The sequence below is a fragment of the Patella vulgata genome, chromosome 8 (assembly GCF_932274485.2).
Source record: "Patella vulgata chromosome 8, xgPatVulg1.2, whole genome shotgun sequence".
Lineage (NCBI taxonomy): Eukaryota > Metazoa > Mollusca > Gastropoda > Patellidae > Patella > Patella vulgata.
Genome location: NC_065886.2, coordinates 44908064 through 44923333, shown reverse-complemented (window position 1 = coordinate 44923333; position 15270 = coordinate 44908064). Strand labels below are relative to the sequence as shown.

General features: G+C 35.8%; 1 protein-coding gene across 2 annotated transcripts in view; it reads right to left on the bottom strand.

Annotated features, from left to right (window-relative positions):
* LOC126829397 (uncharacterized) overlaps positions 1 to 13024 on the bottom strand; it is a 42264-nt gene extending 29240 nt beyond the window's left edge. The window contains exons 1-2 of one of the 2 annotated variants that reach the window (XM_050559220.2): positions 12694 to 13024; positions 11662 to 11771 (exon numbers count right to left, since the gene is read on the bottom strand). In XM_050559220.2, coding sequence (XP_050415177.2) covers positions 11662 to 11743 — 82 coding nt within the window. In that variant the 5' untranslated portion in view covers positions 11744 to 11771; positions 12694 to 13024. The remainder of the gene's footprint in view (positions 1 to 11661; positions 11772 to 12693) is intronic. The other variant, XM_050559219.2, reaches the window with a different exon arrangement.
* Between the last annotated feature and the right edge of the window lie 2246 nt (positions 13025 to 15270).

Genomic DNA, 15270 nt, shown 5'->3' with positions numbered 1-15270 from the left:
TGAAAAAAACAAAACAACAACATTAATTTGGTTATAAAAGGGCAGCGATAATCTCAAAAGTTTAATTTCGAGAATTCTTGATGGTAGAAATTGAAAATAACCGGCAAAATGAAATCCAAAATGGTGGAATTATAATTAATCGTCATTTCTTTCCGTTGGGTATGACTTGTAATATGTGGTATCTTAATCCCGAAATGACGTAATTGCTCTGGTACCCTCCCATTTCGCCTACGTCCCATTTCGACTAAAGCTTTTAACAACAGATTATACGGTCTGGTGGTTTTATTATCCCTACTTATATACCCTCTCTATAGCTAAAATAGATTCTTCCATATACCATTCAGGCTACAGCGTAGAACAGATTATATCAAAACAAACAGAAGCAAGAATGAAAAATTAATTTATATAGAAATTGTATAAAATATGTAACGTTTCGAACGTATATATCCATTGTTGTACATTTTCCACTACAGGTTGCCTTTACACTCTTCCAATGAATACATTCACCGCGCTCATTATTTTTTCTATACACATATCCATCTAGCAAGACTCGCGGCTTACCCCTCTGAGAAATTACGAATTCTACTTCACGAAGTCTCACCATGTACACATAAAACAATGTTATTGTTAATAAAACAAATAAACTAATATTTCTACTTTTAAATTTCCGAATTTGAAAATAAACAAACTATTTGTTATAAAAGAATTCTAATAAGATAACAAAATTTTTGACCGAATGATAGTGAACGTGAAGAATAAATGAAAAAATTCAACTTATATAGATAAGCAAGTATTAAACTCAATGTAATCTCCAAAAATTACAAATATTTGTCAAAACAAAAATGTACTCCGAGTTAGTATCTTTGCTTCAGTACCGGATCTGGGGGGGGGGGCAAAGTGGGACAAATGTCCTGGGCCCCCACATTTAGCCCCCCCCCCCCCCACAATTCTGGGTCATACTAATAATTTACCTGGGGGTACATGTTGCTAAGGAAATGGCGGCCATCTTGGATTTCTGCGTATAATTTTAGTCATCCAGTTTCTCAGAAACTATTCAACAGAATGTTTTAAAATTAAGCAAAGCGGTTACTGACATGTTCCTTTGTGCAATAGGCGGTTTCATTACAAAATAATAATTAAAAAGCAAGTTATACACATTTTAATGTTAACTTCAAAATTCTTTCACGTGTCATAGTTGCTATGGCAACAATATATCAGGAACTATTTTGCAGATTTCAATAAAATTCTCCTATTGCACAAAGTTATTATATAGATTATATAGGAAGTTATATTCCAAGTTTCAAGAAAATCTGACGATAACTTTCAGAGATATAGCATGACTAAAATTGGTAACTCTAGAAAAAAACTGTTCTGAGAAATCAACAACTGAAGTTGAAGTATTTCAGTAGAACAACTTACGCCGATCTGTTCAATTCATTTATTTAATATTAATAAACTGACTTTTAATATATATATTTTCTAATGTATTTCTTATCAATATACAGTATTTTCTTATTTTATTTCTTGTGTGTAAATTTACAACCGAACTTCGACATAGAATAGATGTTATTCAAAACAACCATAACTATAATCAGTGACAGTAGGCCTACCTGGTAATGGTATGCTACCATACCACTACTAGGTCTAGTAGACGAATATTCATCTTCATTTTGTTTATTATGAGTGTCTGTCATACGTATTTAGTCATCTAAACAATTGCAAAGGCATTTTCTTTGAAAATCTTCAAAAATATTGATAAACAATGACGTATGGATCAGTAATATAGCAACCAGTGCGCATGCCCATTGACCTGACCTAGGGGATTGCCCGCTTCTGATTGGAGACTTCACCATTGACCTATGTGACTGACCATTTAAATAACGTATTCTCGAAATAACCTCATTAGGTATGCAAAACTTGTTCTTGCTTGCTATTTTTATCTCCATACAGAGGAAAGGTTTCAAGACACTCCTATGATGTAACAGCGCCCTGAGTGACTGCAGTGTTTAGGTGCTCTGATATTTTTATAATATTTCACAAGTTCCAGATGAATTCATTGCATGAATTTGTGCCAAGTTGTGTGTGACTATCTTGTGCATCATTTTTTGCAGATTTTGTGTTCAAACTATTTTGGATTATGCAGATATCAATAGTTTTATTGCATACTATACCGTGTATTAGTGAATTTCTACTCACTACTGACCTCCATTTTACTTCAGGACAGTCAATAAAGCTAACTCATTGTGGGCAGATCTCTACTCACCAATTGTTTAAACAGGTTATAGTCACTGAACCTTTGATCACCATGATAACTTACAGCAGAGAAGAGTTATTTCTTATCAAAGCTGACATACATGAACAAAACCCATTAAACACACAACTGTTGGAAAATATCCCTGAACTAAGAAGGTCTCAAACTAAATCAAAAAGAAGAGGTTGCCGAGCGGGACGAAATAAGAGGCGTCGAATACGTGTTACTTCAACTCGAAGGAACCTACTGGAAAATAGACAAATTAAAGGAACTAATTACTCTAATCTAATCCAAGTCTTTCCTAAACATAAGTCTTCCTCTTTACGAATTGCTTTGTGGAATGCACAATCTTCACGTAACAAGACACTTGATGTATATGATACCTTACTTGAGGATGATCTTGACATCCTCTTTATCACAGAATCGTGGCTAAAGGTAAACGGTGATGAATCGATTATCACAGAAATGACCCCTCCAGGTTATACACTAATTAGTGTGCCACGAATAACGTCAACCGGGGGTGGACTTGCTGTGCTACATAAACTTTCTCTTAAACTTTAACTCATGAAACCAAATTCAGAATCGTATCAATCGTTTGAAATATTAGAGGTTAAAGCTTCGATATCAAGTCTATTGTTACGAATGATTTGTATCTATCGTCCCCTCCTTCAAAAGCAAATGCAATTCGTAGTACAATGTTCTATCCGGAATTGGAAACACCTTTATCAAAGCGTTTTCAGAAAAACTTATTGATTATGGGTGATTTTAATTTACATTTTGATGAACCAGAAAAGCCTGAGATCAAACGATTTACAAGATTATTTCAGACTCACGACCTGCTCCAACCTGTGCATTCCGCAACTCATAAAAACGGTCACATCCTAGATAGCGTATTAATAAGAAGTGACATCAAATTGATAAATAATTTAACAGTTCTCGACCGGCAAATGTCCGATCATTTCTTCATCAACTTTTCTATTGATGCTCTTCCTCCGCCACCACTAAAACAAGAAATAAAATGCCGTAAATTGAAACAGATAGATCACAGTTCGTTTGATTTAGATCTTAAAAATTCCCGTCTCATTAGCGATTCACCTGACGACCTTGATCTTCTTTGTGAACTCTATAATGATACACTATCCGAACTTTTAGATAAACATGCCCCAAGCACTACTAAGACTATCTCTTGTAAAATGAATTCACCCTGGTATAACGGGAATGTACACCAAGCCAAAAACAAGAGACGCATTGCTGAACGACAGTGGCGGCACTCTAAATTAGAAATACATCGACAAATTTTTAACCATGCTAAATCCCATACCACATCAGTTATTCGTAAAGCTAAATCAGAATATTGTATTTCAAAAATAGCAGATAACTCCAATTCACCCAAATTTTTGTTTGATTTTGTTTTTTCTCTTATGGGAAAAGAACAAACAAACATCCTGCCAGAACATGACGATGATGAAACATTGGCCAATACTTTCAACTCTTTCTTTGTCGAGGAAATTGAAAATATTAGACAAGTTCTTGACACCGAAATATCGGCTATGAAGGAATTGGTTGCCTTTGATGCGTTCACCGAAGAAGAGATCAAGGAATTAATCTCGGGAAGCAAACCATCAACATGTGTGTTGGACCCTGTGCCCACCGAAATTCTGCTATTACATTTAGAAACACTACTACCTGTTATTAAACGGATAATAAATCTAAGCTTGGAATCTGGCACATTTCCTAGAATCCGGAAGGAAGCAGTTGTGAAGCCCCTTATTAAAAAGGCCAATCTTGATGCCAACCAATTCTGCAATTATCGACCCGTTTCAAATCTTTCCTTTTTGTTGAAAGTGTTGGAAAAGGCAGTAAAAGCCCGTCTGTCATCACGCCTCTCAAGGCACTCATTACTGGATAGATTCCAGTCCGCTTATAGGCCTGGTCATAGCACCGAAACTGCACTTTTACGTGTCTGTAACGAACTTCAGATATCTGCCGACAATGGTGAGGTCAGTCTACTCATCCTACTCGATTTATCGGCTGCGTTCGATACAATCGATCATTGCCAACTAATACAGTCTCTATCACATGACTTTGGCATTAGAGGTATTGCATCATCATGGTTTACATCTTATCTGACTGATCGTGTGCAATCTGTTCATGTTAATGGTGTTTCCTCTGATAAATCAGCTCTACATCAAGGTGTACCACAAGGATCGGTTCTTGGCCCCGTGCTATTCACTCTGTACACCAGAGAACTAGGTAAAATCCTCTCTGATAACGATCTCTCTCACCACTTCTACGCTGATGATACGCAGCTCCTTCATCAATTTGAACCCAGTAACTCCGCCATAGCCGTAACTTATATTGAAAACTGTGCAGACATTGTCAAAACATGGATGACTACTCATCTGCTAAAATTCAACGCCTCAAACACTGAAGCCATGCTAGTTGGAACTAAGAGTAGAATTGCGAATGTTCATCATTCATCCATCCGTATTGGAGAATCACAGATAGATTTCTCAAACAAAGTGAAAAATCTCGGGGTCCACCTGGATTCATATTTATCAATGGAACAACATATCACCAACATTAATCGCATTTGTCACTTTCACCTCCGTAACATAGGATCCATAAGAAATCTGATCTCAAGAGATGCTGCTCACCACATTGTGCGATCCCTTGTGCTCTCAAGATTAGATTATTGCAACAGTCTGTTGGGTAATTTGACCAAAGAACAAATTAATAGACTGCAGCGTACCATGAATACGGCAGCGAGAATTGTGACGAAAACGAGAAAGTGTGCACATATAAAGCCAGTTCTTAGGGAACTTCACTGGCTTCCAGTGGAGGCCCGTGTGAAATTTAAAATCCTCTCACTAACATATCAGTGTTTTCACCAAACCGCACCAAGTTATCTATCGGAACTTGTCTCAAAATATCGTCCTAGTCGAACACTACGATCGGCTAACCAAAACTTAGTTTGTGTCCCAAAAGTCAAATTAAGATTATTTGGACAGCGGTCTTTCCAGTATAACTCAGCAACATTTTGGAATAAACTACCATCAGAAGTTAAAGATGCACAAACTTTATTGCAATTCAAGAGTTTATTAAAAACACACCTGTTTAAAGAATACTATGAGACATAAAACTGTTATAGCACATAAACAAACATGTCATCAGAATTTTTGTAGCGCTATGAGCATATACTTAGTGTATTTATTATTATTTACTCCTAAAAGACGTCATTTCCTTTCAATAGGGGGAATCCCAAGCTTTCTAAAAGTATCCAACATGGCGACAGTTTACCGGTCGGAAGCCGAGTATTTCGCATATGAAATGCCTATTGGTTTTTTTTATTTTTATCAATAGTTTTTGCGGAATTAGGGCAAAATAAAAAAGGGTGGGATCATTCAGAATCAAATTTTGTAGAAATAAAGAAGAATTTTGTAAGAAAAAATGACTGGTATGTGTTCCTAGATAGTGTTACTCGCCGATAATCATAAAACCTCAAAAACGATTTTATTGTTAAAATTCACCAAAAGAAGTGCGAACGACGGCCTTAACGTCATATGAAATTTCTGGCTTCACAGTAATTGTCGCAACTTTATCTATATACGGCTTTGGAGACAGGTTGTCAACATTTGAGAAAAATTGGCTAGATAATCCGGTCTTTCACATTATCATAAACAATGTCTAAGGGAGGTAACTCCCATGAAATTAATTTAAGAATGTCATTTCAAAAAATCCATTTGATTGCATGCAAGTTCAATATCTAACACTCTTAATTGTTTATTGTAAAATTTCTCTCTTCATGGGCCATATCTATGCTTTTAAAATTAATCCTAATTCGTTGTCACGATTCATGTTTGTTTATATTAATGCAAGAATTATGGGATTTATTGTGGGAAGGGACACAACCTTCCCAGACCCTCCATATGTTGAAGACTAGGAGGTTCTGGGTGACCGAGACTAGGTAGCGGGCAGCCATCTTGCCGCGGGCAGCCATCTTGCCAGGAGGAATTCCTCCCGGCAGTGCGCATCTCTTTCTGCGCATATTACCAATGTAAACAAAAACATGATCGGACGCTGAAACATGTAATAAAGATGTCAACACCAATTAAATGCAGCGGTAGTTTATGTTTAGCTTGTGGATTAGAACAGAAATTATGGATTTTTTTTCTCAATAATGGAATTTAGCGGAACAATAATTAATATTTTGGAATTTGAGAAATACGGCAATAAATCAAATGAAATATGAGAGATATCCGGATTTATCAAAGCCGGTAGGCCTACGATTGTATCTGATAATAAGAGCAGATTTTAAGATAACACTAAGATGTCGCACGTTCAACGTTTAATTTGGCATGAGCAATCTTAGACTTTAAAGAAAAACTTAACAAATCTTCTATTTACTCATTTTAACGCTGAACCCCATCATTAGGGATGCCCGTCTATTTTTAGTAACACTACGTCAAAACATGGCTGCCCACTACCTGTCTCCAAAGCCCTGTATGGCGTCATGTAGCTTTACTTAAAAGGTTTTATTTTTTTCTTGGTATAACGTTTTACGAGCCACAATTTATCCTAAAAAAATTGCAAAAGAAAACCGATGCAGTTTGGTTCAATGATAAATATGTCAGACAAAATCATACTCAAAATCGGCCATGACAAAATGCCATGATTAACAGAATTTAATTTGGCGTTCTTCAGGAATTATCGGAGAGCGATATTATTATTATTATTATTACAACATATTTACAGTGCCCCCTTTCATATAACATGTTCAGGGGCACTTTACAAACTGACAATGTAATCATAAATAAACAACGAGATTATGGACATGTTAACGATTGTATACAGAGTCAGTTAAAAGCCTGATTAAATAATCAGTGTCTTTCAGTGGTGGGGGGATAAATAATTTTTAAATTCCTCAAACACAGAGTGGTTATGCAAGCGAAATAAGTCGAAAAATCAAATTTGACAAAAATCAATTTAAAAAATGTATTTTTCATTTAATGGCGGACATTTCTTTCAAAATGACTGCCAAATTTGGTAATATAATACCATTTAAAATAATAATAATAATAAAAACAACATTAATTTGGTAATAAAAGGGCAGCGATAATCTCAAAAATGTAATTTCGAGAATTCTTGATGGTAGATATTCAAAATGGCCGGCAAAATGAAATCCAAAATGGTGGAATTTTAATTAATCGTCATTTCTTTCCGTTGGGGAGAGATGGGGGGGGGGGGGTAACGTCCACTCGACACAAACTAGGTCATTTCGGGACTAACATGTTTTTTTTTAAATTTTTTATTTCAATAATTCGCTTGCGAGTAGAGGTCTTTAGCAGTGGGAGGAAACCAGAGGACCCGGAGAAAACCCACGAGGTTGGACAGGCGACCCTACTCCTTGTCACGTACAGCCGGGGATTTGAAACCACTCCAGCTGATACAAGACGCACGTGCTAACCATTCAGCCATCCAACCCCTCAAACGATCTAGATACAATAGACTTCAAATTCCAATCGTAGCTTTTGCTAGAGGGCAAAAGGGTTTTAAATTTTTATTTTTCACTTTAAGCCTACCCGTCTGCACAATAAAATCTGATTTTTAAAAGTGTATGCAAGTTAAATATATTTAATAGCGCGTTTATCTAGTGTATCTTTTATTTCATTTTCTTATCAATTAGACTATATTATTATAACAATAATGTGCGCTTTTTGTTGCATTATAATAATAATAGTTTGTTCAGATATACTTTTCGTTTCAAAAATGTATGTTTTATCTCTTTTTTGCGGAATTCTACATCCTTGCCGGGGGCAGCTAACTTCGACACAACAGTATGATAGGATATCGAATATAGTGAGTAGGTACATACTTGGGACCCAAGATGAGGTCTTTGTACACTTAACGTCATATTTTCATGACGTCATATGAAATTTATGGCTTCACAGTTGTCGCAACTTTATCTATATACGGCTTTTCCTGTCTCTAGTCAGAAAAGGAGTGACGTAGGAGCGAGTCAGGCGTATTAGAGCAGGTTATCCAGTCTAAGCTCTGAGTCGGAACAGTAACATTTTTTTTTTTATATATATAAAATAAAAAAAACAATTCTTTTTCAGAAAATAATAATAATAAAACAAAACATGTTCATGAAATAATAATTATAATAAAAATAAATAATAATAATGAAGATAAAAAAAATAAAAATAAATTTAAATGAAAAAAAAATAATTAAATTTAAAAAAAGAGAAGGTAAAAGAAAAAAAAAAATACAATTAAAATAATGTAATTTAACAACAATATTTCTTGTTTTAAATAATGAAAATAATATAAATTTAAATTGTTTTTTTAAATGAATGAAAAAAGAATTAAATAAAAGATAAATAAAGATATTAAAATTTCATTAAAATAATATGTATTTGCTATGGCAACCATAGACCACCATGCACAAGACAACGGTAGGGCCGGTCCTAAAATTAACTATACAATTGTTAACAAAATCTGATGACATTGTGGTATTTAAAACAAAGACATAACTCTTTTTGTATCCATCGCTAATTTGTTGTTCTTTAAATGCTGCGGGGGGGGGGGGGCGGGGGCGGGGGGGGGGGGGGTCCGAATGGTTAGCACGCGCGCGCTGTATCATACAGTCTGTCATTGAGTCAACTGGCGGGGTTTCGATTTCCCGGCTGTACGTGACAAGGAGTAGGGTCGCCTGTCCAACCTCGTGGGTTTTCTCCCTGTCCTCCGGTTTCCTCTCACTTCTAAAGACCCCTACGCGCAAGCGAATTATTGAAATAAAATTAAAAACCATGTGTTAGTCCCGAAGTGATCTTGTTTGTGTCGAGTGGACGTTAAACCCCATCTCTCTCTCTCTCTCTCTCTCTCTCTCTCTCTCTCTCTCTCTCAATGCTGAGTCAGTTTCATTATATATTATTTATATTTATTATTATTTACATAGATGTTTATCCACATACTTCACATTATTTATCACCAATTTATGGTTCTTTGGGCAATATCTATATTTTTTATAGTATGTACATAGGTATAAAGTGTCTACTTATGCCTTACATAATATTTGCTTTAGGCGTCACAAATGTGGCTATAGATAGCATTGACCTCCAATTTTTTACATTGTTATATTATTATTATTGTTATTATTATTATTACGCATTTCTATAGCGCACAACTGGCGTTGTCAGATGTTATACGAGCGACTTTTGGCCCTATGCCGTCAGACATTTGATAAACAAATCAGCGTTGATGTTTCTAGCGGGTTACCCACAGATCCGTGCACCTCACGCCAAAAATTCGCTAATCCCTCACATCATCCAATTCCTAGTGTAGTAAAGACAAGTAAAACGAAAATTTGAACTATAAAAAACGAAACGAAATATGATCTATGTTTTAATCAGATTGAATATTTTTTTATATTAAAAAAGAACGAGAAGAAGACTTTATTTATCACCCAACTCTTTATTACACGCACAAGTATAATAAAATCAAATTCATGTAAAGCCAATATAATTAAAATACAGATCTATATTTCGTTTCGTTTTTTATACTTTCGATGGCCTACACTACATGTAGTAAAGACAAGTAAAATGAAATTTTGAACTATAAAAACGAAACGAATTAGGATCTGTGTTTTAATCAGATTGATGTAAAGCGATCTAGGAGAATATGAAAGTTGTCACACATGCGATATCTACTGTAGAATGTGTTTTTGGGAGATACTTATAAAGAGCAACAGAAATGAAATGAAATGGGGTTTAACGTCCTACTGTTCTACTCCATACTGGTCTAATGAAGACGGGCATACGTCATTCAGTGTGCGATGAGGGAAATTTTGCCTGGACAGCGGCACTACGGCATACTCTTATATCGAATTCCATAGGTCAAGGGATATTTTACGTGCACGTCCATGTGGACACGGGACCTCGGTTTTTCGTCCCACCCGAACGACTACACAGCTGTCCTTGTCAGGCCCTCCGTCCTGCATCACTGACAAGGGGGAACCACAGTGGGCTAAGACTAGGGTTTCGGTTAACTTATGCTGGGTTAAGTCTAGTGTTACCTTCTGAGAAATACGACGTTCATTAACAGACCCGTAGCCAGCCTGCAGGGTGCGGAGGGTAGGAGAACTAACTTTTTTTCTTTTTTTTTTTGGGGGGGGGGGGTCTCCCCCCGTACGAAGTGGGTACCGGGATCCTCCCCAATGACTGATCATGGGGTAGCCGGGCCCTGAGGCAGCCTAGCTGCCGGACCCTAGTGACAAGATGACAACCTAAAGGAGAGGGGGGGTCTCTCCTCTTGGGGTTTAAGGGGTACGGGAGTCCTCCAACCGAGAAATGTTTGAAATTTCGACCTGAAATGGTGGTCTTTGGAGTATATCCGGGCGGGAAGTCATATACATGTATATGTTTCACGATTTTTGTGAAATGGGTCTTCATTATTTTTTCTAACAAAATATAAAAGAAAAATGATTTTGTTACCATATCGTCCGGCCCCTTCGGAGCCCGGGTCAAGGCATTTACCTCTGTAATATGGAACTGTGTGCAAGGTGCCATATCCCCAAATTAATACTACACACGATGATCCCTGACTGCTGTCTATTACAAAAAGTAGGTATTTTTAGAACTATGGTCGGCAATTTTTTCGGGGGGGGGGGGGGGGGCTTGCTACGGGGTTGTTCATTAACGGCCTAATAATCACGTCCTCTCCTTCTAGATATTTAAAGAATATTTCCAACATGGTTTATTTTAGTTACAAATAAAATTTATGTATTATATGAAATACAGATAATTTCCACGTTCTATCTTTAGGTAGAATTATAAATCTGTAACTGTATATCTCAGTGATCTTTGGGGTATATTCTATGCCCGGAATAACTTACGGTCTGGTCTGAAAGTCTGGGGAGGTTTTCGATATATACAGGGAAATTTGGGGTTATTCTTCTGAAAGTTTTTCTTTAAACCTGTAACGGGTTATTCTTCCAGGGTAGGTTTTACATAAGAAAACATGATATAAGGTTTTTCTTGTGGGAATTCTGGGATATTCTCATCGCGCGTACATGTAAACATAGACGGTTTATAAGCAAGATAAAGTCCTCGACTTCGGTTATGCTGGGGAAGAAAGACTTCAGAAAAAACCCTCGACAGAAAAACCTCGGCCTACCGGCCTCGGTTTATCTTTCTCTCGGGGTATTTTCTTCAGTCTTTCTTTGCCCAACATAACCGCAGTCTCGTGCTTTATCCTACACATACAACATACAGTTACGTCTTTAAACATTACTAATAGGATGTAAACTAAACAGTAAATTGTGGTGTATGTCCCGAATATTATACATCGTGGTTGTATTGCCGTTTAAACTATACAATGAAATGTAATATAGATTAAATTCAACTCACCATGTGAAGGTGTTAACTTACATCCAAGGACAATTAGTATAAAAACCAACTTTCTTCCTTCCATAATAAACTTATAACACATGTCTAACCCTGTTCGTTACTGTTTTAACCTATTTTTATACCAATATAAATAACACATACATAATTATACCATATTATCCATATCAAGAGCAAAAACAAAACAAGAAAAGACTTAATGTGAATAAACACAAATTTAATGTTAAAATTTCATCGGTATCCTTAACATAGAAAGGATGCCTTAATATAATTTTAAAATAAAAAAAATAGATAATCGAGACTTTGCATATTATCTTATCAACGGTAGTAATGAAACTCGAAACTCTTATTCAAAGCACGTTTACTGGACAAATATACAATAATGATACGAAATTTTTAAGAAAATATAATAATTTTATTTGAATCCCGAATAACGAAACACATTCTGTCACTTTAAACATCATTCAAAACTTGAATTTCGAATAACAAAACACGCCCTGTCTCGTTATTCAAGCTCAAAAAGGAAAATATATTGTTTTATGACATATAAGTGTAAAAAGGATTGGGGTTTTTTTTACTGCTAGAGCATCCTCCTTATAAATCAATGAGATGTAAATACAAGTTTACTTGACAGATGAACAAAAATGGACTATAATGATACGATTTTTTTTTGTTTTAAAAAAAGATAATTTTATTTGAATCCCTAATAACAAAACACATTCTGTCTCGTTATTTGTTATTCAAAATTTGAATCCCTAATAACGAAACAGGTTCTGTTTCGTTATTCGTCATTAAATCACCAAACACGATTTAACTTCATTTTCAAAATATTGAAATTAACATTAATAATTACAAGTTTACGATATTTGCGTTTCAGGATTTCCAACGCAAATATCTTTACCAAATACTGCGATAGTATAGGAGGAAAATGAAATCGCTTACAATCACACAGTGGAAGAAACAGCGAGGTGGTTTAACCAAGATTTAGTTATACTGTTCTGCTGGAGGATAGAAGACAAAAAAACAATTACTTACCATAAAACTTTTAAACAGCTATAAATTAAATATCCGTGAGGTTTAAAGCTTGTCGATGACCTACATGTATTAATAAATTAAGATGTCCTCTATTCTGTCAAACATATGAATAACAAGATTGTATTACCAACCATACATCACTGCATTCATTATAGTAAATACACACACATCATCGCAGGCCAGTATATTTTCACACCAAGGCTTAAAGCTGAACTCCGATTACAGAAATAATGAAATAAAAAAGTTAAAGCCCTAAACAGTCCCCATAATTGTTTTCAGTTTGTAGAACAAACATGGCTAAGTTGACGGCGTATAAGAACAAAGCAGGCCACACCCACATCCAGTATATGCCTTGTCAAGCACAGTGTCCACATCCGGCTAAATATATTTCAACAAACACACGCTCGACTGGTTTGGTATTTTTTCAACTTACTGAAAATATTATTGCTACACAATTATTACGTCTGATCAGGTACATATTATTTTACTAATTATATGAAATAAGCCAACCACGACATACTTTTGCTCTAAAAAATAAGAGAAAACTGTCTTACCCCAAACAATAACTATGGCAGACAATGTACTCTCAGGTTCACCACCGACTTAATTGCGTCACAAAAATAATACCTTATGCCATTGTACGTACCGCCACCAATGTCAATTAGTGCTTCAATCATTTTAGCAGATTTTAGAGTTACGTATCATTCCCCAGACTTGTCTCTTTTACTTATTGCTTCAACAGCCTTGGATGAATCAAGAGCCAAACATATCATCTTAAAAATCGTCGGCTATAAACCATTACCTTTTTATCTAAGGTAACTTTAACTGTCCTGGAAACGACATCGTCATCAATATCACCATCTTCGAAATGCTTCAAGGTCACAAGTATTTGTACATTAATAAATATAGCATATATGGTATTGTTCTTTATTACAGTTTATGACAACTGTTTTCAGTTTATGTTAATAAAGTTTGATTTATAAACATTTGATTTTATAGTTTATTTGTAAGATGTATGATACATGTAGTTAATGTTTGCTAAGGTTGAGTAATTCACAATCACATGCCTGGTTGCATGGTATGATTGCATTGCCTGCTCCGTTGTCGTTGTTTGATGGTAGCGAATCGCGCGGTGGGAGATATGACTTTATGGATTTTGGGAAAAACACGTATTCATTGGCCATGTCATTCATGAATGATTCGTAGATATTTCAATTAAATGGGTGTTAGACTGTGTGACTCGTTGGTTTGGACTGTGTGTCTTATAATGGTAATCTGTGTGATTAATGAGTAATATTTAGTACATATGCTTGTAAGTATTGTTTGACTTTTGTAATGTTGATAATCGTGAAAATTTAGAAATATTTTGATTATTTGTTAAACATTGTGTTGTGTTTTATAGGTGACTGGTTTCTGTTTTTGTTACTGTGACCTGTTAATGTGTTACTGATATTGTTACTGTGATCGTTTCTGTTCCAGTTATTTATTTTTACGGTGATTAACAGATAACTCATGAACATTGTCATCTTGAAATCATCTTTTTAAATGTGCCCCGGAGAGTCAAATATTGAATAATGGTTGTATGCGCGTTTACCACACGTCAACCCATCAACATAGAAATATGGTTCGTCGTGTTTTGAATTAGAGAGTAATTAAATAAATATATATTATAATTGTATTGATATATAGCAGTTGTATAAAGATATTTTGTTAATTAGATTTAATCGCTAAAAGGTTAAATCGTTTTATCACAGTAATCTGAATTTATTTAAGAGTTGTCCCTCTTGAATATGCCTTTCTTTTGACGTCACGTTGTCAATCAGCAAAATGAAATGAAATGAAATGGGGTTTAACGTCCTACTGTTCTGCTCCTATGCTGGGCTAATGAAGACGGGCATACGCAATACAGTGTGCTATGAGGGAAATTTTGCCCGGGCAGCGGCACTATCGCCTACTCTTATATCGAATTCAAACTGCCAAGGGATCTTTTACGTGCATTCCAATGTATACACGGGACCTCGGTTTTTCGACTTATCCGAAGGACTAGACAGCTGTCCTTGTCAGGCCCTCCGTCCTGCATCACTGACAAGGGGGAACCACGCCGGAAAATCTGGATGAACTTTCTCGGCCAATGCAGGGATCGAAGACTCGAACTTGTCAATCAGCAGCATTTAACGTAGAGTTTGTATGGCCATTTATTTATTGCAAATTTAATTTATATGTTCTTTTTTTTCAATTCCTGGTTTTGGTTTCTCACCGAATAGCCCCTATTTTAAACTAAAATGTAGGGTTATTATTGGGGATGGTTCGGGGTAGATCTATGTGCTAGTATTTTTTGGATAATGCTCTCGGCATCGTTGGCCTTCCCATCAGCCCGGGAACCGCTCATTACGGACTTTTCAAGCCTGTAGTATAATTTACATATTTGACAGCCAGCTGAAAATGAATTTGTATGGCACATTCTAACATAAAGTTATAGCTACGCACCGCTGCTAGCCTAGACAAATTGTGTCCCACTGTCAATGTAAATGTTATGACAGTTGACACCCGAAACGAGGTGGGTCGCTGCACGAATTG